The 26,248-nt window shown below is 30.3% G+C and overlaps 1 protein-coding gene across 1 annotated transcript in view; it reads right to left on the reverse strand.

The window, feature by feature from the left end:
* Positions 1–26,248, reverse strand: part of LOC129224800 (NBAS subunit of NRZ tethering complex-like) — a 148,290-nt gene that overhangs the window by 69,314 nt on the left and 52,728 nt on the right. The window contains exons 17-30 of the mRNA XM_054859349.1: positions 26,011–26,184; positions 24,601–24,671; positions 22,622–22,690; positions 21,631–21,693; positions 20,336–20,458; positions 19,864–19,966; positions 16,000–16,220; positions 13,150–13,262; positions 11,721–11,800; positions 11,526–11,621; positions 8,612–8,733; positions 6,786–6,873; positions 5,553–5,627; positions 3,095–3,252 (exon numbers count right to left, since the gene is read on the reverse strand). Of these exons, the coding sequence (XP_054715324.1) occupies positions 3,095–3,252; positions 5,553–5,627; positions 6,786–6,873; positions 8,612–8,733; positions 11,526–11,621; positions 11,721–11,800; positions 13,150–13,262; positions 16,000–16,220; positions 19,864–19,966; positions 20,336–20,458; positions 21,631–21,693; positions 22,622–22,690; positions 24,601–24,671; positions 26,011–26,184 (1,556 nt within the window). The remainder of the gene's footprint in view (positions 1–3,094; positions 3,253–5,552; positions 5,628–6,785; positions 6,874–8,611; positions 8,734–11,525; positions 11,622–11,720; positions 11,801–13,149; positions 13,263–15,999; positions 16,221–19,863; positions 19,967–20,335; positions 20,459–21,630; positions 21,694–22,621; positions 22,691–24,600; positions 24,672–26,010; positions 26,185–26,248) is intronic.

Below are 26,248 nucleotides of genomic sequence, written 5' to 3' on the forward strand. Positions count from 1 at the left end.
ACAAAACGTTATGTTATTTGTTTGTCATATCAGAGTATTGACCAATTGAACCGTGCATCCTCAACGTGAAAGTCGCCTTCTTCCCCACAATGAAGTTAAAGCAGTAGCGCAAGAGGCCTTACAGGAGGTTGCAATAAATATCTTCCAGGAGTCCTTATAAAAGCTATACAAACGTTCGCAGAAGTGCATAGTCGTTCAAGGTGACTATTTTGTAGATAGATGTACTTCGGTAATGTGAACTATTCAGGGTAAGGTTTTATACAACTTGTCCTTGAACTTTTAGATCATAACGCGTACGTATGAGTTTTCAACTTACTATTTCATAACGTTTTTGAGTGACGCAAGTTTGCAGGCATGAAGACATCACAAGAGAATTTGCGATAATTAACTAAGGAGGCATTCAAAATGGCTAGTTCGGTCATCTATATGTTCTTAGGTACAAATGCATGTACAGATGTGCCGAAAAAAATGTGAAGTTTAAATTGGGTGAGCTTAAAATAGAAATTTAGATCGAAATCTGATTTTTTTTTTCTTTTTTGTGATTACAATTCCTTATTCGTAGAAAGGAAGTAAAGTGAATTGAATCTATGATTCTTTAAATCCTTGACAATCTTATCAATTTATTTCTGTTAGTTTTTTTGCGCAATCACGATTGCTTATTGTTCTCATTTGACTGTCCTTGATGTTACACTGATTTTATTCTGCCTCCTCCCTCCGCCTCCCTCTATAGCACTCCCGCCCACTGTCCTCTGCAGGCGCGTTTCCTCTGGTTCTGAGCAATGTGCCCCGAAATCCGCTTCTCCTGGTTGGTGGTGTCTATGTCCTACACACGCTCATACACATACACACACACGCCCATGTGCATACACAAGTCTATGCAAACACAAGACTACACATGCACAAGCGACTACACACGCACAGAAACACACACGCCTACGTGTATGCACAGGTCTATGCACACACAAGCCCACACATGCATGTGCACCTACACACACACAACTATACACACGTAACTGCCCAGTAGAAGGGGCTGGTTTGGGGGGACAGGAGCAGTTTCTAGAAACAATAACTCCAATGAGTAGGGCCCTGGCACAACTTGTGATTGCGAAAAACATAATTTTAATTAAAAGTATCAGAATTTAAATTAGTTTTTTTTCTTACTTTTTTTTGCTATCGGCCAACGGCATCGGCCATCGGCAATCGGCCATTTGGAGGGAAACAATCGGCCATCAGCCATCTTTGAACAATCGGCCAACAATCGGCATCGGCCCATCGGCCAAAAAATGCCATCGGTCGAGCCCTCAAGTTTTATTCAATACTCACATTTATTTCTAAAGCAAATATACTAACAATTGTTTTTCTAAACATAAAATCTAGTTTGTGATACACTGAGAAACCTTGAAATTGTTTGGGCTGATAATGAAAGGTACCAAAAAATACTATACATTTTCTGTCATTTTAAAATAGTTAGCTGAAAAATAAACACTAGAATATTAGTGGCGAGTTCATTTTACATTTAATTATCTGATATTGATTTGCTTGTTTTTGAGTCTGGACAGAATGAAATAAATATTTTTGCTCCTCATTAAAAAAAAAAGTTTAAGAAATTTTAGAATAAAGAAAAAACTTTATACCTTGAAATATAAATTTAAGTTCTCAATGCAAGAGGAATTATTGAAAATTTAGACCAACAATCAAAAATGTTATCCCCAATTCAAATGACAATTTAACAAGAAATAGACATAATAAAATCAATAAAAAAATGACTGAATTATAGAATGCATTGCATTGAATAAAAAAAGTTCATTGACAAAAAAGGGAAAAATATTTGAAGAAGATATAACTAAACAAACAGAAGTGGAAAAGGAGAGAAAAATTACAGATTTTATTGCACATAACTAAATTAGCAAGTTACTGTGTTAAACTTACCAATATTCATTAGAAGTTAATACGTTTTCCACAGTAGAAAAAAGCAGCGAAAAAAGTAAAGATGGTTGGGATAAATATCTTTAAAAAGAGTTAAATATATACAGGATGTTAAAATGGGTAAAAGACAGCATGAAAAGAAATCATGAAGAAAGCAAAATAAAATTGTAGGCAACTTTTGTGACATTTTGAATATGATCAAAAGAAGAAAAGAATGCTTTAAGTAAAAATTGAGCTGATTAATAGTTAAAATGTTCCTTTTATCAAAATTAGCTAAAGACATGTTTTGAAAATATGTCACATATTTGTCTGAAGTTTTTGTAAAAAACTAAAAAAAAGTTTGAATATATTTCCCTTCATGCAGTGAATGTAAAGTTTAATATTGTATAGATAGTTTCCTGATACATCTTAAAATAAAAATCATGATAAATAAATAAAAGTGTTTCTAAAAATGCATGAATGTAATAAACAAAAAAGGTGTGAATATATTTCCTTTTGTGCAGTGAATGTGAAGTTTAATACTGTATAGACAGTTTCCTGATACATCTTAAAATAAATATCATGATAAATAAATGTTTTTCTAAAAATGAATGAATGTAATAAACCACTTCATCACAAATTTGTAATAGATGAACGTAAAAAAATCTTATGCTTAGCAAGAACAACCGATTGAGGTATGAAAAACTTGAAGAGCCTTGTAATTTGCAATGTACGTTTAGGACTCTTAAATAACTTAAGTTAACAAATTGACTTTTTGAAATATAGGCAATGTATAAAATGCTTTCAAATTTTAGCATTTATCACACATATTATTATGAAATTTTTTTATGAGAAATAAATATTTAGGAATTTCAAAACAGTATAGTTTTAAAAAAAATTTCAAAGGTTTCTCATTATATCAGAAAGTAAAGCAGTTTCCAATGCCCCGAGGTTGAAAAACAAAAGGGATATTGTATTAAAGAAAACACAGTAGCATTGAGTACTTAATATCCTTAAAATCATCAGCAAACAATGAATTTAAAAAAAAAAAAAAAGTTGGAAAGAAACTTATTCACCAATGAAGACATTGAAAATATTCATGCAAGTTGAAGATACAAAAAACTAAACTTATGTATACTGATATTAATTATTTTTATAGTTCAAAATCCGCCAAAATCATCTCACTTACTTGACAGCATCTTTCCAAAATTTTGTACTCTTAACTGATGTTAAAGCTGCTTTTGTTGTTTGTGTAGTTGTTTGTAACACCTGAAGAGTTTTCCCAGTAGCATGCCATAAAGCATTTGTGCCATTTGTATCAGTTTCTGAGCTTTCTGCCTCCTGAAACTGGACATTATTAGGAAAATTAATCTTGGGAAACAATAATGATTTCAGAAAGATTAAACGTAAGTTTCTACAAACCTAACATATCTTTGCACTTAAAATAAATGCTTAAGGGTTGCTATACAATGCCAAAAAAAAAAAAAACTTTCGACTATTAATGTGTCTCTAACAAATCTTTCTTTACAATTTCACTTATATAAAATCATTTTGAAATTTTAAAGAGAATATAAAAATAAACTTTTTATAAAAAATTAAAAAAAGAAAGAAAGAAAAGAAAGGAAGGAAAAGTATAGAAAGAACAAAGAACTAGAAAAACGTGCACTTAAAGCTGTATCATATAAGATAGAAAACATAAAAAGTAAAATCATTTAATTTTGGTAGAAAATGATAAATAATGAGAGCTGAAATAAAAGTAACACATACAAAAACTAATGATACAAAACATTTATTCAAAAATATGTAACCCTACTTTTTTAAGTTTTAAAAATAAATGAGTTGCGAGGGTCTCAATGTTATCCACATAGCAACCAAAAGACACTTGCTTGCTGATCAATAAATGTTGCCAAAATTACATATCTGGACAATTTAAAATGCTTTAGTAATTCTAAATTTTTTGCAATCAGTTCATCTTCTTTTCTTTTAAACTATTCAAAATGGATGAACATTTGTTTGAAATTAAAAGTGCAGTATGCTGGAGAATATGCTTGAAAAGAAAGAATTTGAAAATTTTAATATTAGAAAAGCCAAAATTACTTTTAAATTTATTAATGTAAACAGAAAATAAATCACTGCTCTGCACATATGATTTATAAGGTCTCAATTGCTCTTGTTTATATCTTGGCTGCTTCTTTTTTTGTTACGAGTAATTGAAAGAGATATACATCTAGCTGAATAAATTATGGGGGAGGGGAGGAAGGTTAAAATATTTTTGCATATATTTTGCATATGGTATGTGTTCCAGACTGTTGGGATCCCCCCCCCCTCCCCCGCTCAATGAAAATACATGAATGATTTAAAGGGGCACTGAAGTTCATTATTATTTTTAAATCCATTCTGATTTTGTTCTTCTTTATTTATTCTTTTTCATTTGAAGACTGGAAAACTGCAATAAAAATGGTTAGCAAAGTGAGTGAAGGGGAATGTTTTCAAGTGCATTATGAAGCAGTTTTGAGACTTGTTTGGTGGGAATTTAACTAGTTTAAATTAACCTAAATTCGTTTAATTAAAATTACATTATGTACAGATTATTATTGCTACATTTCTTTTTCTTTGATTCCACACTCACAATGTTTAACTTAGTTTTTGTGCGCATAACATTTAATTTGGTGCGCATAGTTAAAATTTTAGTTTTCTACTCATTTCACTCCCTTCTAATAATGTCATTTTCTTTATATTAATAACTAGTAATCAGTAGTACATTGTTTACACAACTTAAAAACTTGAAGTCATTATTTTGAGAAGCTGATTTTATATGAATATTTTTGTAAAGTTAGGCTTAACTGCTGTAAATGCTCGGGCAGATGGCGGAGTTCCATTTCGTAACGTTCGGTCCCGTGGCTGCGTTTTGTTTTCCGTGAGCAGGTCCTCAAGGGGTTAATGAGTGGTCGTTATAATGAGCCCCGACTGTAACCCTAATTTCAAATTAAACTGGCGGCATTGTGAAATAGTAAATCTAGAATACTGGTCAAACTTGAGAAATCAGACAACAGTTACAACATATTATGAAAGTATATAAATTAAATCATCGGGGGAGGGGTGTTCTGTATTCAAATCCCCTTAGATTGAACACTAAATATGTTTAAAAACTGAAATATTAAAAAAAAAAAATAGTGACTAAATAAGAGTTGTTTTAGTTCGAAATAATATTAAGGTAATTGATTCAGCTATTAAAGTAGCAAAATATATTTACTTTACTGCTTTGCTACGTAGTAAAATATTAGTAACACCTATCGGAAAAACCATGTGACCTGTGACGTATTCCGCCTGCTGACGTGAAACTGGATTACGTAGCTACAACGTGTGAAATTCAAAGTTTCTTGGATTTCTCCGGGACCCCTCATCAGATCCAGACCAAATTACCATGGGACCATCTGGGAAACAAACCCAGAATTCCCTTCCAAACAAAACAAAAAAAATTTCAAATCGGTCCAGTAGTCTTGGAATAATACGAAACCATACATAAAAAGCCGCAAGACGAAATCATAACCTCCTCTTTTTGAAGTCAGTTAAAAATAGCATCAATAACAAGCATATCAAGTGTGTAGATGAGTACAATGATACTAAAATTGAACAAAAATTCTTACCAATGACAAAGAATTTTTTTCACATAATTTTACCGCATCATCACCAATAAGATACTTTACTCTACCCTGTAGAGCCTAAAATAAGAATGCATAATTCTCAAAATCGAAATTGTAACCGTAAACAGAAACATTGCAAAGTTGCATTATGTGGGATAAGAACTTGTCTCAGCAATTTAACAACACAAAAACCATACTTACATATCGATGATAGACATACAACTTTTATTTATTCTCATTTTATATACTTTACTTACAGAAAACCTAATTTACACACACACACACATGGATGCTTTTTTTTTTCATTAATCCAAAAACCATATCAGAATCAACTGAAGCCAATGTTATCAACATATGGAGAATAAATGTACATAAATAAATAAAAAATAGATACCAAGCTACTCTTATGTAAATGCTAGAATAGATTTAGCTCATACGTGATGAGTGTAACTAACGCTCAAGTTAATATTTTTAATAAAATTTAAACTATATATATATATATATTAAAAATGTTAAATTAACAATAGATTTGACAGTTGGTGTTATTAAAGTAGAGAATCAAATTTTATTCAAAACAGTATTAATTTTTTGGGAGGGGGAGTAAGTGATCAAGGGACCATGCATTTGCACTACGATAAATGATATACAATTATAAATCTATTGAAAGAAGATTTGGCAAAACTAAATTGGTGAACAAAAAATTCCCCAAAATTTCCAGAAGAAAAAATTCATCTTGAAATTTGAATAATTTTCTGGCTAAAAGTTTGAATGAAACCAAAAGTATATTTTCAAACTAATATGTAACCTGATAGCATATAGATAGAAAATTGCTTTCTTTCGGGTGAAAAGAAAAGTTTAGATTTTCAAAGAATCTTAAATCATACAACTAGATAATAGCTCAAGTTACAAGAATGAAAGATTTTCTATTGTCATTCAGTCAAGCATTGGAAACATATTTTTTTAACTTGAAAACTGCCCATTATTGAAATTTTGATGCCATTAACTAGTACTAAGTCAAATTTATTTAACCTTTCTAAACAAATAAAAATGTTAACTAGTTTACTGCAGATACATTCACCAAGAATTTAAATAAAAAAGTTTTACTATTGGAAAAGGCAGAATAAGAAAAAGTACTTACATACATTTCATTCCATTATGTGTACATTCAAATATCATGCTAAAGCAAAAAAACTTCAAAAATACATTTTATTGTACTACATTTCAGTATCTCATTACCTGGAGTTGTAGTTCTGACCTTGCTTTTAAAATATCTTGCATGTGATCTTCAGAACAGTACGAAACAGAAAAAGATAAAAGATCACACCTGTACAAGAATAAAAAACAATGACTATTACAGTAAAGAACAACGTTAATTCTCCATAAATGTGTCGAAAATCATAATCTTGTTACTTTACATAAAAATAAAAATATTTGATGCTTTTTAATGTTGGGAATATATTTCATATGACTACTAATAAGACATTCTACAAATGTGACAATATATTTAATTACAAAGTCGAAATAATGAGTGCACAGTATTTGGGAGTGTCCATATGAAATCAAAGAGGAAAACTATTGAATTAATAGCAACTGAACTATTGTTAAGTTTCAGCTTGATACTACAGATAACCACATACAGAATAAAACGTAAGAAAACAATGTTTCACAACAGTGCGTACGCTGTCATAAATCAAAATATTAAAAAAAAAGCTTTCAGACTGCTTACAACTTGGAATAAATTAATAACTTTACACAAAAAAAAAGATAGAATAGTGTGGCTCTGACAAGTTGAGCTCCTACTTTGACAATGTTTACCTCTGTTTTGGGCTATCAGAAAGGAAAATTGAAGCTGAGTTGAATTGGCTCATTTTCAAAGCAATTTTGAAATATTGTTCCAACTGAAATCTAAGCCAGCAACACATTTGTTTCACTGATCTCCCCTAAACCAAGTAAACAATGCCAAGGTCATAGCACAACTCACGAAAGCCACACTGTAACAACTTATGCTTTAAATAATTGTCAATAATGCATCATACTTTCCAAATGATTCGAAAAAATTCAATTTATCAAACACTGCATACATTATGTTTGTTACAAAAAAGATTGAAATCTTGCCACAGTATTATGATATAAATTAATTTTAAGCCTGTGTTAAAAATTGTTAATTACAACAAAAACTGCTTAATCAAAATAAATAATGAACAGAGACAGATAGTTTTCTATAGCAATTAATTAAAATTACATAAATGGGTCATTCGGCTAAACCACAGTTTGACGCCTAAGCTTAGCTTATTCAACGGTCTCTGCCAAGGCCCGATTAACCTCTGAAATTAGGGGAAACTTTGCCTCATTTTGCCCCCCACCCCCTACTTATCTATCTAAGTCTGAGTTACTTCTCTCAAACGCTAGTAAACTGACCTTCGAACCAAGTATCAATGGACTTGTAGCTTTCCCCGTCTTTATGTTTGGCTATTTAACATAATCCTCCAATTATAATAAGTGGAGATATCAATTAAAAACTATTAATTAGGATACTTACATTTTGACATAAAATTCCTACTTTTTGAAGGCTTTCCTCCATCCAACTTATTATTCAGTGCTTCATCTCAACTTTCTGCAGCAATGCTTTCATTAAAATTTGTAGCATGAAGAAAATCATTGAGAAGAAAGACGTGTTGCCATTTTTTTTCTCAAATATGAAGAAATAAAATTCTGGTTTTTGTTTTGAGGCTTTCCTGTAATCGGGGGATTTAAAATGTTTCCTTTTTGGTTATTTTTCTGCAATATGGCGCAAAATTTCGCTGATTTCTCTTTTTTTCAAGCCTGATTGTTGAACACCCATTACTTGACATAACTTTTGTTTTCGAGGTACACCGTGCAAAGCCAGGCGACGCAGCTAGTACTCACTTAAAATTGGTACATAACAAGCATTCTAGTTGATTACTTTATTATTAGCGAATGTATGTGGCGGGGCACAATACTAGACATTGTAGACAACTTTTCTCGAAATTGAGAAAATTTTCAAAAAATTATAACAACCAAGCCAAAAAAGGTATACATGCCTTGCTGGAATTTTATTGAATTCATCACAGCTACCTAATGTGTTACACACTAACCAGCCATCTTTATATCCTTTCTCCATTATCTGCTTACAGGCAGTAAAGCATTCAGCATAGTCTTTAACCTAGAAAAAGCATGACAGTAAAAGCACTTAAATCACGAATTGTTCTAATTAACAAAAATCATTATCAGAAATCTTATATTTTGAATATTACAAAATAAAGTGCTAAGTAGAAAGCTTGAAAAATTGGTTGAATATTAAACTATATTGTAAGCTTTCTTACCCTAATTTTCAAATAAGAATTTGAAATACATTTATATAATGAGAGATATTTTGTACACACCTTAAGTTAAAGCCCTAGATTAGCGGTCCCTATTCACCAACGGGCGATCATTTCATTGAAAATGGCTGCTGAAAAATTCCAGCCCCAGCTGTGAACAGTGACAACCATGTGTTTCTTTATTTGTTAAAAACAATATTGTGCTACGACAATACTCTTCCAATTCTATTCCTGCTGTCATCTGACTTGTTCAGTGCATCAGTTGACGTTACCTATATTGGGGCAAAATTAATCTGACAGCTTTGTAATGAAGTTATTAGGATCTACGTACTCTTGACAATGATGCCAGGCAGGGGCACCTCAAATTTTTGGGAAGGGCGGAAATTCTCAATTTGTCAAATGGAACTCCAAATTTAGCCGAATGATTAAGTTATGTAAACATCCAATGAAAAGGGACATTTGGGCATTTAAAAATGCAGTTTTGTTTTCACATTTGCCAAATTGTTAGACAAAATTTGCTGAATGAGGAATGTTTTTGGAGGTCACAGCGATCTGTGACCTCCTATCAGGGTGCCCTTGCTGCAAGGTTAGGTTTGTCCCAACCATAGAGAGAGGAAATTTGCTTAAAAGTTACTGTCACCTGAAACTGCCTTTAAAATAGGGGACAGAAATGACAGGGACAGATATGACAAAACAATAATTTTTGCCCAACAGGTTAAAAACTTTATATCCTTTATTTAACAATTCACAAAAGTATGTTACTAAGCTTTCAGTAATTGTTTTTTTTTTTTTTTTTTACTTGCTTTCAATTTCCTGGAAGAAACTAGGAGGACAGAATCGATGTTAAAGTCACACATGGATTTAAAAAAAAAAAAAAAAAATGGTTCACAGACTATAAAAGATGTGTGAAAATATAAAGGAATATTTTATGCTAAGAGAGAGATAACTTAGCTATAACTCTGTAATGCAAAAAACAAATGATGCTGGTTTATTTGTTTCAGTTTTTTTCATTATAAAGGGATGCCAAACAGTTCCAGGAAAAAAATTCCCCATGTTTTCCCTGTATGAATATGCGGCAATACAAACAAGCATATTTTCTCAGTTTCCACAGGGGAAAAAAATTAATAAATAAAATTAACAGAAAGTAAAGAATAATTCATTAAAGATAAAATAATTGCACAAGGAGAAAATATTTATGCTTTGTTTAACTTTTTATTTAAAAAAAAAAAACTACTTGGCTCTAAAAAGATTAAAAATACACAAGCAGAACAATAACCTCATGCTCTTTAAATTAAATTTACATAACATTAAAGATGCATGTATTTATATATTGATTATTATTTTTCATTTATTAATTTTTTAGTAGTTTATATATTTGGGCATTGATTTTTGCAACTTCAACAGAATAAATAAATAAATAAATAAATACATAAAATTCCCTGCACTTGATAGACTTTTAAGGAAACTTTCAAATTCCCTAGATTTTCCCTGTTTTTTTTGTTAATTTTTGAATTTCATGAATTTTTCCTGCGGCATGGCATCCCTGTTGTTATAGGTTGCATTATAGGTTTGTTTGCCCTTTAGAGACTCAAAAATTACCTTATAGCTCTTGTGAAAAATTTTAGCTTCTTCCAGTTAGCACCTAAAGTGTTAGAACCAGTAAACTCTGTTTCAATATGAATCTAAAAGTATTTAATTTTTATTTCAATTTTATGCAGAATTTTCAAATTCTCTTGTATGCGAACAAAAAAATCCTTTCACACATACAGATATATATATATATATATATATATATATATATATATATATATATATATATATATATATATATATATATATATATATATCAATCTAAAGCAACTAGTTGATAACATTTTAATTCCCTCTAAGTTTTCCAAAAATATGCTCAGAAAAAAGTTTTGTTAAGAAGGAAAATTGTGTAGTGTTCAAGTTACATTGTGTTAAAACAATTGCTAGCGATAATAATTTTGCCTAATGACACAAATGACTTTTAACTTTTATTTGAAAGAATGAATTGCCCATTCATTAGAAGTGGAATCGAAATTAGCTTCATTTAGCATTTACAAAACATATTTTTTAAATGCTAGAAAATACATCACTAATGGGAGATTTTAATGTTAGTAATCATAAAAATGGGGATTGCAGATTTTAACCATAATAATCATTCCCAAAATGTTTTCAATACCATTCTAAGTTTATAAACTACTAGTGGTACCCGCACGGCTTTGCCCGTAGTAGAAAATTAAAAGGTCTTTTGGTTCGCCTGTATATTTGGTAGCTTGTGCCCATGTTACGGTTCCACGTTATGATAATTTCTTAATTTACTCGTCCATCTTATGAGAATTTTGTTCTTAAAATTGGAATAGAAAAAGAACAACATCGAATTTTCAAAAAATCGCTTCGAGGTTCACACCTCCATGCTGCAAACTAACTTTGTGCCAAATTTCATGAAAATCAGCCGAACGGTCTAGGTGCCATGCCCGTCACAGAGATCCGGACAGACAGAGGGACTTTCAGCTTTATTATTAGTACAAATCAAAACGCAATTGGTTTTTTTTCTCATCCAAATGATTTTTTCTTTTAGACAACAGCAAAAGTTATAACTTATACAAACCTCAAAAGCCCGCTCAGCAAGTAGGGTTAAAACTTTTCCTTCTCTTTCTTCACTATCTTTGCTCCAAGCTCTCAAAAGATAGGCAAGTTTCATTATCTAAAAGCATAAAAAAGTTGTTCCAAGTTTCCTTATTTAATACTGAATTTATAGTTGAAAACGTAAAAAGATACATGAAAAACAATAGACAAAAATTACCTTTTTCGACTTTTTATAACTTTTATTATTCTTTTGCAAAGCTTCTTGAATTAAATTTATTCTATTTTCACAGAGTCTCACTATAAAATTATAAAGCAATAGCTGTAAAAATATTAAGCAGTACCACACAGTATTTTAAATTAAAAATTTATTCCTTGAATTTTTTATGTTTCAAAATTATTATAAATTATACGTTGTAATAGGGTTTCCACTCACTTTGAGGAATGTACTACCCTGACTATTCCATGGTTTTTTTTAAAGCAAATATTCAATGAAATTCCAGACTTGATTTTCGAATTTATAGTTTTCTAAACAATTAAAAATTATGATTTCTATTAAACATTTAAGCAAAAAGAAACTATCATGCATTTTAATACCAAAACTTTAATATTTGTTCTTTAATGCTTCCTTCTGCTGATATAGTAAGTTTCTGGTAAGTACTTGCTTCCATGCAAACATGTATATTTATTCTGGCTTTGATGCAGTAGGTGAAGAACATAATAACCTACTTACTGCAGAATTCATGATGCAAAGTATGTTAATCCAAGTGTTATCACAATTTTCTAGGTTTTTGACAAAATTAATAATTTCACCTGACTTTTTTTTTAATCAAAACGAAATTCCCTTACCATTTCAGGCTCTCCCTAACTTGTGAAAACCCTGTTGTAAATACGGTTGCTAAAATTATCCTCATTGCAAAAATATCTGTTACAAAAATATAAGTAGCTTCCTTTGCAAACTTAAATAATGTTTATATACAAATCAATCAAAGCAAAAAATCATTTTGGATGACTTTTTAAGAGTCAGAGTCAGAAGAAATAGTAAAAGATTCAAAAAAAAAAAAAAAATTTCAAGTTAGTGAAAATTAGTAAAAATTTGTAAAGTTTACTCATGATTTTGTTTTACATAATATAAAAGCAATTTTTGTGACAACAGGATAAAAATCAGATCATCAATATTGAAAAACTTTCCTGTACATCTACATTAGTTTTTGACCATTAGTAATGATAAGTCTTAACATAACTATTATTTAAGATCTTTCTTGCAGCTGATTAAAATAACAGTTTCAAAGCAAAGCTTCTGTATTGAAAAAAGAAAAGAAAACCAGTTGGTATAAGAACATAATATATATTATTTTTTCCCTTTAGTTTGCTAAACATCATATAGTACTAAGTTTAAAACCAAGAGCAATCAAGGTTACAGCTGACATAAAAAGCCCACCAAAATAAAACAAAACAAAAGGAATAATTTTCTTTTTAAAAGAGAAAAAACTCTTTTTACTGCTACTACATGAGACCACGTGCCCTCGACGCAGTAAACAACAAAATAGAATTTGTTTTATAAGTTGTCAAGAAAAGTCAATTTGTTCAATTTTAAAACACAGCCAAACCGCAAATATAAGTTACAATCAAATGAAAAGCAAACAAACCTTGTAATGGCAAAACATTCAGATTAAAATCTTGAAGCAATGATATTGATGCAATCAAATCAAGTTCTTCCTCAATATTTGCAGGAACATCTTCAATTAAATTTAAACAAGCCCTGCAATAAATTCCATTTTTTAAAAGCAATTAAATAAAACTCAATAAATAAAAATTAAGGAAATAGTGCAGAGAAATCAACTTTGGAAAATATAAATTAAATTAAATGCAATGTTTTCCATTAAAAAAATAAATAAATAAACACATACAAATTGAAATAAAAAGCAAAATATAAAGGAATGTAACTAAGCTTTTTAATTCACAAAAATAAATAAATAAATTAATTAATTAAATTAAGAAAAAAAGAAAAAAGAAACTAAAGGTCAATTTAAGGAGAACTATAATTGCACAAACCCATCAGGCGTTGGAAATATTTTATTTTGATCATTTGAATAGTCCTTATCTTCAAATTCCAGCCACTTTTAGAAATGTACTCTCTCTCTCAAAAAAAAAAAAAAAAAAAAAAAAAAAAAAAAACACATACACTTCTAGAAGTATTAAATGATTGCAGTCATCTTGCAATAACTTGCAGCCTTATTACTTGAATATAATTTTATTCTGAACTTTTCATTGGGTTTTAAACACTTGAGAAGGCTGAGTGAACTTCCCATAACTCAAACTATCAAGAACTTCGAGTTATTGAGAGTCGACTGTACATATTCTTAGGGACATTGAAGATGTGGATTATGGTTTTGATGATTCTGAAAACATTTCTTCTGGTTCAACTGACCGTGAACCTTTTTAATAAGGTCCAAAGTTACCGTTAAGTGGCAAGATAATTTTGAATCACATCAATATTTTATTAAAATGTTTTTTATAATTATTATTTCTAAATTTTTGAAGTTGAAATAAATAATTAAGAATCGCTGGATTGGTAAATGTCATTGCATTTTCCTCTGTTGCATTAAATAGATTGTATGTCTTTGTTTTGAAATGAAAAAATTAACATTTTGTCTTAAATGAAAATTTAGGAACAAAACAAATGACTGAAATTCATTTGAAAAAAAAAAATAAAATAAAGGAAGAGAAATAAGCAATTGGAATTAATATCAAGCTAACAATTGGGATACCTGTTAACATTTCCATCTTAAGGGAACCACAAATGAAAAAATTTGCTTTTTCGGCACAGTAAATAACATTAGAATATGATACAGGAAGTTATCAAAATAATGGAAACACTTTGTGACAAGTGTGTGTTGGGAATTGCTACTCTGCCATATATGTTCTATTGATAAAGGTGCCTTCTGACTTTAATCACTTACACTGGTGAATCCAGATGGTGATAGAGTTCTCTGGTCATTTTTGCTGATATTGTTCGCTTTTTAGACATTGGAATCCTCTTCAATACCGTCGGTTTCTTTTACTAAGCTTCTCTTTATGTCCGCTATTTTGCTTTGATGAGCTTGTCTTACCGCGCTGCGTGTATGCTGTCATGACTTTAGATACTGTACCTCTAGAAAAACTGAAAAGTTGAGATGTTTCAGTTACACTTGCTTCAACTAGACACACTCCAACAATTTGGCCTCTTTTAAAATTTGAGACGTCCGTTATTTCACGCGTTTGAAAAAAATCCAAGATGTCTAGAACTTCAGTTAATCCACCATATACTACCAGAATATGTACATTGCTATTTATAAACAAAACAATCTAGTTTTATTCTTTACTAGCTGCGTTGCCCGGCTTTGCCCGGTTCACCTTGAAAATAAAAATTGTGTCAAGTGACGTATATTCAACAATCAGGCAACAACAATCATAAATAAATAAAAAAAAAACATCATGCAAAATTTCCCTCCCAAACAATGACGACAGATATTAAAATACTTTAGAGAAATTAAATCGAGAAAGATGGATTTAAAAAGCGTAACCATGGAAACACAAAATAAGCTAATTTTAAGGAATTAAAATGCAAAAAAAAAAAAAAAAAGGTTAACAATTTGAATGGAAATGAGATTTTTTGAACTTAATTTAAAAAGGTGTGTAACTTTTTTCCTTTCGAGATAGATGCTTAGTTTTCGACCGTAGGTCGAGATCTATCTGGAGCAAAAAATGTCGCTTTTTCCAATGGTGTCAAAAAGAAAACTGTGGGACATTTCCTTCACTTTTTATTGATAGATTCAATGAAGAAAGTAGTGCCTAAATTTCAGCTAAGACTAAACAAATTTGAGCTAAGAAAACAAATAACCCCCGCTGTAATTAAGTTAGAGCATTGAAACAAATTGCGTAGAACACGAGAAGTTCTACTCTTTCCATTGATACATAACATTAATACGTGCAAGTAATTTTTCACCCCATATTCGGGAATTTGTGTGAAAATTGGGCCTAATTTGGAATAAAAAAAGAACTATTCATCGAATTTTTTCGAACTGGTCTGCAAACCTTTTCAGGACTTAATGGAACAAACTTTGAAAATTTCAGTGAAATCGGCCGAGTAGTTCTCCAGTTTTGCGAGTTCAAACACACAGACGCTTTTTGGGGACTTCATTTTATACTATGTAGAGATTACGTACGAAGCACATTCAAAAATGTCACTTTTATCCACAGGTGTTTCCACTATTTTGATAACAACCTGTACATATCAATATTTTAAATACACTCAAACTTCCACAACCTCAATATTTTTTTACAATAAAAATCAACTAAAATTATAATGCAAAGTAATAATTGCATTTAACTATTAATGAGGTATAAATGCAATAAATGATCAACTCCAATTATACTAGTTATTAAAAAATGAAATTCATTCATACATTGCAATTTATTAGAACTTTTTAGTTTTGCTAGAGACAAAAGAACATTACCTTGCAAGAGCCATACATGGATCATTTGGACTTGCAGATGAATTGAAATACTCCTGAGAAGCGGCCAAAACCAATTTCACAGATTTTGTATATGGTAATTTGAATGAAAATTGACCAAAGATTTGTTCTCTTTTCTTCTGTTTTTTATTACATTCCATCATCTTACCAGCAAAAGTAATATTTTCAGGTTTTCCAGAGCAAAGAAGTGATTGTAAAACAATCTAAAATTTAAAATATTCATTAAAAATTTTAAAAGGTAGAAATAAATACAACTAATATTTGTTTCTGCAGGCAAAATTAAATGTTTTAGAAAAGTACCTCAACTGTGTCTTACAATAAGAGTAATAATACAGTTGCTTCTCTGTTTAATGACTTTCAAGGGACCACAAAAAATCGTCCTTAGGTAGAAAGCTTCCTTAAATAGAATGCTTTTAACACTATAGTGGACCATCCGGGACTGTGAAAAGCTGTCGTTAAATAGAGAAAGTCGTTAAATAGAAAGCTGTTTAACAGAGAGTCAACTGTATATAAAAATAATTGCATTCAACAAAACAAAATAACAGTTTTTTTACAAAATTAAACAGAGTAACATCTCTATTCATCAATAAAATACCACTGTAATGTGTCATCCATCTGGCATTTAGAAAACTAGAATTTTTCTGAAAGCACCAAAGAAGCTATGACACATGAAATACTGTCAAAATTTTGTTATAAAAAGTGAAGAAAGGGAATGATTTGTGGGAAGCATGAAATATTTTGTAAAAATAATTCTATTTTTATTTAAAAAAAATAAGCAACAGTAAAATTTTTTCGACTCTTCTTAATGCCCACTATTTAAGGAGCCAATAGGCTCTTTTATACCCTTTCCTTCAGACCCCTTACATGTTTAGAGATAATAATGTAACTTATAAGTTAAATTTGAATATGAGAGAAAACTTTATAAGACTATTTCAAAGTTGCATTTATCAAAATTTTGCAAATTTTGAAAATTGCATTTTGGAACAAAATCTTGAGTGTTGGATAAAATGAAGGTCATTTCCGGATTCAGCGTTAAAAATTGCACTAAGTTTAAGCAATGTGACACCACCCAAGTTTTCTTGGTCAATCTAATCAATATTTTATAAAAAAATACATAAATGTCCAAACATTTTGGCATTTGACCCTCATAAATGCCTGAGTATATATTTCCCATTACTATTACAAAATAACAAACAACATAAAATTCAAGAGAAAAGTGACTGGAATGTTATTTAGCTTTTAACAAAAAATACCAAAATTTGAGAAAATATGTAATGATTGGATTTTTACTTTTTTGATAAATAAAGTTTTAAATATGATAATTTTGACAAGTTGGTACAATCCTGGGAAAAAAAGAAAAGAAACATCCTTTTTAGCCTACTTTCCCTGTAAAAGTCAGAGAAAGAAAAAAAAAGCTTGAAAGAATGCTTAATACAACTTAAAAATATCGCAAAAACATTAAAAAAAAAGGTCAAAAATAAATAAAATAACTAAATAAATATTGAAAACTAAAAAATTGGAAAGTAGGGTATTGAGATAAGGAAAAATGTCTGGCGGTCTGTCTGTCCCCTCCTAATAACTTTTGAGTGAATAGTCCGATTCGAACAAAAAGTCTTTTGTTTGAAAGATCTCGGCAAGAACACCTCATTACAGTATTTCACTTTTTGTTTGAAACAATTTTTTGCTCAATTTTGAACAGTTCAAAAAAACTCAACATTAGCGCCTATGGGGAAACTCAAGGCAATCCCAAACTTAGAGGCAAATTTGCTTCCAAACACTTTGTAAGAAAAAGCTTTGATGAAGAACATGCATGGAAAATATCTTTTTGATTTGAACGATTTTCCGTTCAATTTTGAACAGTTGAAATCCCTTAACATTAGCACCTACGGAAAAACTGGAAGTCAATACAGATTCTGAACTTAAAAGGCGGATTTACTTTAAACAACTTTTGTTTGAAATAGCTCTTGATCCCGGACTCCGACTCCAAGAGTTTTGTGTACCTGACTCCAACTCCTGTACCCCAAAATTAGTCGGACCTCGATTCTCCAACTTTGATTCAGACTTTGTAGTTTTGGCAAAAATTTATACATGGAGGAAAAATGACCGACTCTGACTCTTGGAAATTTGACTCCTACTCCTTTATCCCAAAATAAGTCCGACTATAACTCCCCAAACATTGGCAGCGTTGCGAACTTAAAGGTAAAATAATCAATTCCAACTCCGAGTCTTTGAATTAAAAGCCTTCCGCTACTGAATCTGAGTCTCTTGTCCCAAAATGAGATTGACTCTAACTCTGAATCTGCAGTAATGGTTTTTACTGAAAAACACAATTATTTCTAATATGATTAATTTTTATTTTCACACTTAAGTTTTAACATTTATGTATTCAGTTTTTGACGGATAAATTCGGAGTTATTTTATGTCTCTACATTAAGATATGCGGACTTTTTTTTTTTTTTTTTTGACTATGAAAATTATTTCTTTGAGTTGACATTTTATTGTTTTTATTTATTTTTGAAAGTACATTAACTCATTAAAAAAAAATTTTTTTTGGCAAAAGGGAAAAAACAAATTTTTTTTTTTTTTTGATATGATGTATTTATTGATTCATTTTAATGAATTTATTATTTTTTTTTCTTTTTCAAAGCGGTTTAAGTTTTTTTTAATGGAAAAAAGAATATTAGCTGCTATGTTTAAAAGATGCTGCTATTTTATTTGCTCGTTTATTTATTTATTTATATTTTTATTTTTTTTCACACATCTAATTATTCAGATGAGTGAGGCATTATTTTATTTCTAGAAACCAGCTTAAAATATTCACAAACTATGTATGAAACAATTTGCAATTTTACTTTTTTCGAGAATATTGATCGGATACTAGAAAGTAGATATTGGTATACGGGAAAGTAGGCTTGTTTAGTTTTGGACGGAACTTCTTGTTGACTTGAGTAATGTTTACACCACAGATAAAACATGTCAATTTACCAAGAGTTACACCCATGAAAGTTTACTAAATTTTAATTCAATAAACTTTCTTAAAGGTTTGTCTTCACATTAAAATAAGAATCAACTTTAAAATTTCAAATGACAACCCCCTTTTTTTAGATTGCAATCAACATAAAAATCTAATCAAGTAAAATAATTTTTATGTAATTTGGTTCATCTGCTGTTTTACAACTGAACTGGAGAATTCATAATGTTAAATTCCATAACTATTACCTAACTGACATAAAGTATTGTGGATGTGGCACACATCATACTTTTATGTATCAAAAAGTTGTTTTATGTAGCTGAAAGTAAATTTTAAGTTTTGTTATGAAGTATGAAATCATTTTTTAAAAAAGACCTGAGATGACACAGTACATTTCTAGGGGAAAATAATCTTGATGAGCTTTAATTGAATATCCTAGTTTTCAGTGTTCAGTTCAGTTAGTATGTTCAGTAGCAGTGCGACTATCCTTAAAACACAAATTGCTCTCACATCCCTTTGCTAAATAAAATAAAAAATATGTTGTTTTTTGTTGCCCTGGTGCAGGAAAGCCTACACCCCATGTTCTTTCCCCTTTTTTAATAAAGACATTCATAAGACATGATGAAACAAAATAAAGATATTCATGAAGAAATTCATTGACTTATAAGTTCAATAAAACAAATAACCCATCATTCATCTTTTCCCCATTTTACAATGTACTCAAAAATGCTGCACAGACCAAAAAAATTGAAGGTTTAGCTTAGTTTTTAAAGATTATCAGAGTAAAATAAGATTCATTTTAACTTTCATTGCACAAACTACTTGCACCTGCATATTGAAATGTAAAATATTTTCTATCTTTTAATTTGTTTTACCTCATAACAATCTTCAAATGTTATGCACTTGAATAAGATTTGCTGCATTTCTAAGACATCAGACAGAAGTAAATTCCACCCATTTTCATCAAGACTTGGGCATCTGAAAAGTATAAGACAAATATATACATAATATTTTATGCAAAAGGTACACTTTTAACATTCAAACCATAAAATATTCCCAGTTTAAGAGGTTAACAAACTTTGATGCTTCTTTTTATTTGAATAATGTTTACATCACAAATAAATTGAAACGTAGATTCAAATTCATAAAAAAAATAGTGACTTTTTCTGAAATCAATTAAGATTTTATAGGAAAATTTTTATAAAATATTAGAGGCTTTTTTTAGATAGATATTTAAAATTAGATTGGTATTAGATGGAGAATATATATATATACAGTTAGCTTCACTTATTTAGAGCAAGGATCATTGGAGGATAAAACTGTCAATGATAAAATGGACTGAATTACCTGTGACTTGCCATTCTTGTTAGTTTAACTAAAAGCTTCTTTACCTCTTCTTCATCTTTGGAAATATTTTTCACTATTGCTAATGTTACAAATAAACTATTCTTGTCCAAAATTTCTGCTATGCTGAAAAGTAAAATTCAATACATATAGAACAAAGCAAAAACTCAGGCATAACTATAACTTAAACACCAGGTGCATAGAAAATTATGCTGAACTAATAATTTATGAAGAAATTAAAAAGGAAAGAAGTATCACAAAATTAATTTGCCTCTCCAGAATATCATTTTCAGACTATTTTCACGTAGTATGTATCGTCTATGCAATAAGTTAACAGAATTAGTTTAACAACAGAGATATAAATAAGTTGAATAGTTTTCTGAAAACTTGCTAAAGGTTAGATAAAAAATTCACAGAATTATTTTTCAGCAAAACTGAGACTCTCAATCTTGACCAGGCAGAAAACAGGAATAACTTTCATCAGGCATAGAATTCTAGCTGGTACTTTTTTTAAATACAATTTTATTGATTCATAATTAGAGGGGGGAAGGGGAAGAAAATGTGTCAATGTTGAAATACATACAACTCTAACAAAAGATTTAAATGTAACCTGTAAAAAAAGGGATACTTTCTAACTTTATTAATTTTGAGTAATTTTTGATTTGGCAAGGACCTCTGAGTCGATCTCTAACAGCCAATTAGATAATGCATAACCCAATGAAGTATGTATTAAAAGAGTCACAGCCTTGCTTAGTAGTCTAAAATTAAAATACATTTTGGACTGTGTAGCATGTAGCTAGATGTATACCACCAAGGCATGCATGAACTTGTTTGTTTAGGTTGAAGTCTGAGTAACTGCTGCTTGATTAGCACAATATAAACATGGAGCAAAATAAAAAGACAAAGGTTTGCCAAAATTCGCAACAGCTAGTATCCAAATAATGAGTGAAAAAATCAAGTCAGTTCCAAGGGCGCCCATATAGGGGGGCAAGGGTCCCCTCAAGCCTTCCCCTTTGAAATTAGAACTTCCTTGCTTTTAGTATGTTTTTCTTTGCAAAAATGTAAAAACATTTCATCGCCAGCCATTAATGAATAAGTTATTAAAGATGTCAAATTTTAATGACTCTAATGCCCTGAAATTGGTTTCCACATGAAAAATATCCAGCTAAAGCACAGGGAAAATATTTGAGCCCTCCCCACCTCTTTCAACTTTGCATATGGGCACCCATGGTCAGTACCCAACGTCACAGAGGTAAAGAAAAAGAAAAGAAAAAAAAAACAAAAAAACTTAACAATACCTTATATGCTTTTGCAATTCATCTAGATTATCCAGGAGCGACTGCAAATTCTTTGCCATGCACCTAAAAACAAAAAAATTGAGGATGAATACAAAATCATATTCATTTTGACATTGGTGTATTTCATAACTTTGAAAGGAACACGAACAATATTTGAAGACAGACAAACAGTTACACAGGGGTGTCCACCTAAAGGGGGGAGGGGGGTCATGACGCAGACTGCGCCATTTGAAATTTTTAGAGGGGTTGTTTTGAGGGGTATTTTTTCGGAGGAGGGTAGTCTTTGAGATATTTAAGGAGATTGCGCCCTTGCTCTAGTCGGGGGGGGGGGGGGGACCATGCACTCCAGCACCTTCTAAAAATTCATGTATTCTTTTAAATTAATTCTCAAAATTTACACACATGCATAATTCTCTTACCGTGAACTAAAAAATACTTTATTCCAGTAGAAAAGGTAATTCAAAAATGTTAGAGAACATAAATAGTTCAAAAAGACACTTTGGGCTTGCAATCCTGAATTATGTTACAGAAGTATTGAGAACATGATTTTTCTACCTTTGAATAAGTTTATTTTATTTCAAAAATTTTTCTTGTTTTATAAATTCAAAGTATTTGTGCATGTTCCATTTGATTTGATTAATTCAATATACAAAAATTTTTTGTGGTTTATCGGCATTATTATTCGGAATTTACAAGCAAAACCATTTCCATTGTAATTTAGGAATGTAATTGTTGATATAGTTTGAGAAAATGGAAGAATAACTAGAAGAAGATATTCAACTATTTGGGTAGGAATGACTGAAGTTTTTAACAAAAGCCTCAGTCAGTTTTTTCCAATTTTCAACAACTTTTAGGATTTAAGTAGAAATAAAATAAATATTCCAAAACATAAAAGACTCACAAAAAAATTTATACTAAAATTACTTCTAGAAGTTGAAAATTATAAATAAAAAAAGAGAGATAAAAACAAACAGTAATTGTATAAACTTACTTATAACGCAGATCTGGGATAGCTGTAATTAAATCATAAATTTCTTTCACCACTTTTACTTGATCAGATCTAATAAAAAGAGGAAAAAATGCATGCATGAATGTATTAATTAGTACAATAGATTAGTATTAAGCTGACATATACACATCAATTTCACAAGTTAGTGTGAATGAAAACTTCAAAATATTTTAAAGCAAAAAAAGAAAAAAAAAGAAAAAAAAAGGGAATTATCTTTAATTTTTTAAAAATAAGTTTTGAAAACTTTCTGTTTTACATGAAAAACTGCACAAAATAATAAATATATAAATAAATTAGGGTTTAAAATGTGGTCTCAGAGCTCGATTAATTATTTGAACTTTTAACTTTGATGCCTTGAGCTGGGTGTGCGCTCTTGACAGTGGTGCATACTCCATGGGGCTTGAGGGGGCAGGAGCCCCCTCAAAACTTAGTTTCGGGGGGGGGCGGAGCCCTCCTAATAGTTTAAGAAAATTACTTGTCATATTATGTTTTCTAAAATTACAAAATTATGATGATCTTCTTTATTTCCTTTCTTTGAAGATAGTTACCTTGTAAAATATATTCAGTAATGAGTTAAAACAAATAATTATTACGGTAGTAAGCAGGGACGTCTCGAGCCTCTTATCTTTGAGGAGGGGAGGTGCAGAACTCTGAAATTGCCGACTCTAATGATAAAGCTTGCCGAATTCACAAACACACACACATACAGTAGGACCCCAATTTAACCTCTATTTAACAAATTTACCAATTTATCGAATTATTATTTTTCTCCAACTAAAATGAAGGCAAAAACCCCTCTATTTAACCAATAATAAACCCCGAACTAACAAACTGCTTTAACAGCCTTTTTTTTTTTGCCAATTTGAGTTGGGAATATTGGATTGTTTTCCAAATGACATATTCATATTGTCCAAAGCAGAAAAAGACTTTTATTGGAATCTAATTTTTGACCGGCGAGGGGGCAACCAATGAATAGCAATTCTGATACGGAAAGCGATAATGAAACTCCCTTTAAAACTGTTACCTACTTTTTCAAGTGCCTTACACGACCTGGATATTAGAAACGTATCTCATGCTTCATGCAGCAGGCTGTAAATGACATAGTATTTTCTTCTCTCCATCAAGTCAAAAGAGAACTATTTCGAGTCAAGTATCAAGGAAATTGTCAAATTGTCTATTACTCAGTACTTTAAAATTTCAAATTAACTGTTGTGTAATAAATCGTGGAATGCTGAACAAAAAGTGTACACTTTCTAATTATGGATATTTTTGCCCATTTGCTTATTAGGATTTTTGAATAAAGTTAGTGCAATTTTTTTCACACCCTGATAATACAAATAATCCCAATTTAACATATAAAAGTTTCGGTTCCAATGAATTCGTTAAATCAGTGTCCGACTGTACATAGCATCGGTTATTCACGACAGTTCCATGGATAAACAGCTATTTACTTTTTGTTACATATTTGTTCCATAACTGCCAACATATTTATTTGTCATTGAAGGCTAGAAAAGAACAAGAATCTTTACTCAATCTCACTAAAGCTGCTTTAACTTGAGCCTAATATTTAAATTTCAGAATCTTTATTATAGAGGATAAACTATCAAGCTAAACAGAGTTTCTATAATTTTTCAATTTTTGGAGTATAATGCTCTAAACTTTACTGTACCCATCCCTTAGAAATAAGTAATATAAAGAATTGTTTTTTGCTAATTTTTGTAGAGATCACAGCAAAATTTGATTCATAAAAGTAAAAATTGCAAAATTCAAATTCTTCTGAAGGAATCAGAGATTAAGAGAAGTTATAATTTACTTTTAAAATTAGATTCTAACATATTTTTTGAGGATTAGTTTTAAAATTGCTAAATACCTATTTTTTCAGCCCTTGTTTACAAAACAAAACACAAATAAAACTAAAATCATCCCAACCTACTTTCCGTCAAAAAACAAACATTACCTACCTTTCACAATAATAGATGCAGTCAAGTCCCAAAGAAACTAATTCATTGAAGTCTGAGATGATAGGAGCATTCTTTAAGAAAGGAGAAAAAATGGTTAAGTTCATACAACAAACACTTCACATATAACGCAAAATCATTTTGAACACAATCATATAAACAATAATTAATAATGCACAAAAAGATTTTGGGAGAATAAGGAAGGAACAATAAAATATGGTTAATATTTCAAGCCCTACAGAAACTTTGCTATCAGTAAATACTTGATCCACTCTTAAATTCAAGCTTACTACTCACATCAAACTTATTTAAACTTACCTTCAGAACTGATGATAACAGTTTTTAAGATATTGAAAAAAGCTATCTGCTATTTAAAGCGCTCACCTTTCCCCCCTTTCACTTATCCAAAACATAATTGTTTGGAAAAAAAAAAAAACAGAGCTCTGATAGTTTTGCTGGCATGTAGGATCTGAAGTTAAAAAAATAACAATAATAATGTAGCCAACTCTCTGGTAATGATGCTTAAGAAGCTAAACAATTATACTTTGCGAACATCAAGAAATCATACTTCACGGCACTCCTGATTTTGGAAAAAATGATTAATGAGAGTCGCAAAAAGGCTAAAAATAGAAAATTTTGTACTTTATTATGATTTTGAATTTATTCTGACAATTCAGTAATAAAAAAACAACATCTAGAGTTCAGGAAAGCAGGGGTGCAAGTGAACTCAAGTTAAATTTTCTAAAAACAGTGAAATTTTCGGAGGCTTGCCGTCCACCCCTGCCCTCCTCCGTAAAAACTCTTCAAATATGCATGCAAAAAATCATTGAAAAAAAAACATTTAAATTTTTTTTTCAATATAATTTTTCAGTTTTAGAATGTTGCCAGACCAAAATTTTTGGAAATAGCAACCCAAAATTTTTGGAAATTTCTGAAATTTTGGATCACAAACACCCTTGCAGGAAAGGTAAAATATACAAGTCCATGAAATTATTCAACGTAAATTTGCGGAAATATCATCAAGGAAGAAATTGTTTTAAAACTAAATCTTGCTGAATGTTTCACAGTAATGGCTGATAAAACAACGAACACTCCTGGCATTTGGAAACATATTCATAATGACAATGAAAAGTAATTAGCAACATTACTGAATCACGTTTTTTCTGCTTTGTTTCTCTTCACTAACATCTAAATTACTTTGTTGCATTCTACTAGCCAGAAAGCAACAAGAAGGCTCTTTCCTTTTCTAGCAATTTGTTGAAATTTTCTGTACACTAAATATACTTCATGATTTTAAACAGAAGAAAAATCAAGTTTCACAAAACTTAGCAATAAATTAATAACTTATTAAAACGTAACAATAATAACTATGCAAATATACTTCAAACATTGGAATTAATAAGCAATAAACACCTCACAGCAGGAATTTTCCACTATCTTCTTGCAGTAACATAAATCATTCTTTGAAACCGATAAAATATAAGTTTTTAACAGCATTTTCCCAGAAGTTGGCTCATACTTGTCACATCGATCAAGAAAAGGAAGCAACCATTGCTGAAGATTCTTAATAAAGTTCACATCAGAGGTCTAAATGGAAAAAAAATCATTATGTATATTTACAAATATAAATACTAAAGAGAAAAGTAGGCTT

The sequence above is a fragment of the Uloborus diversus genome, chromosome 6, assembly GCF_026930045.1.
Source record: "Uloborus diversus isolate 005 chromosome 6, Udiv.v.3.1, whole genome shotgun sequence".
NCBI classification, from domain to species: domain Eukaryota; kingdom Metazoa; phylum Arthropoda; class Arachnida; order Araneae; family Uloboridae; genus Uloborus; species Uloborus diversus.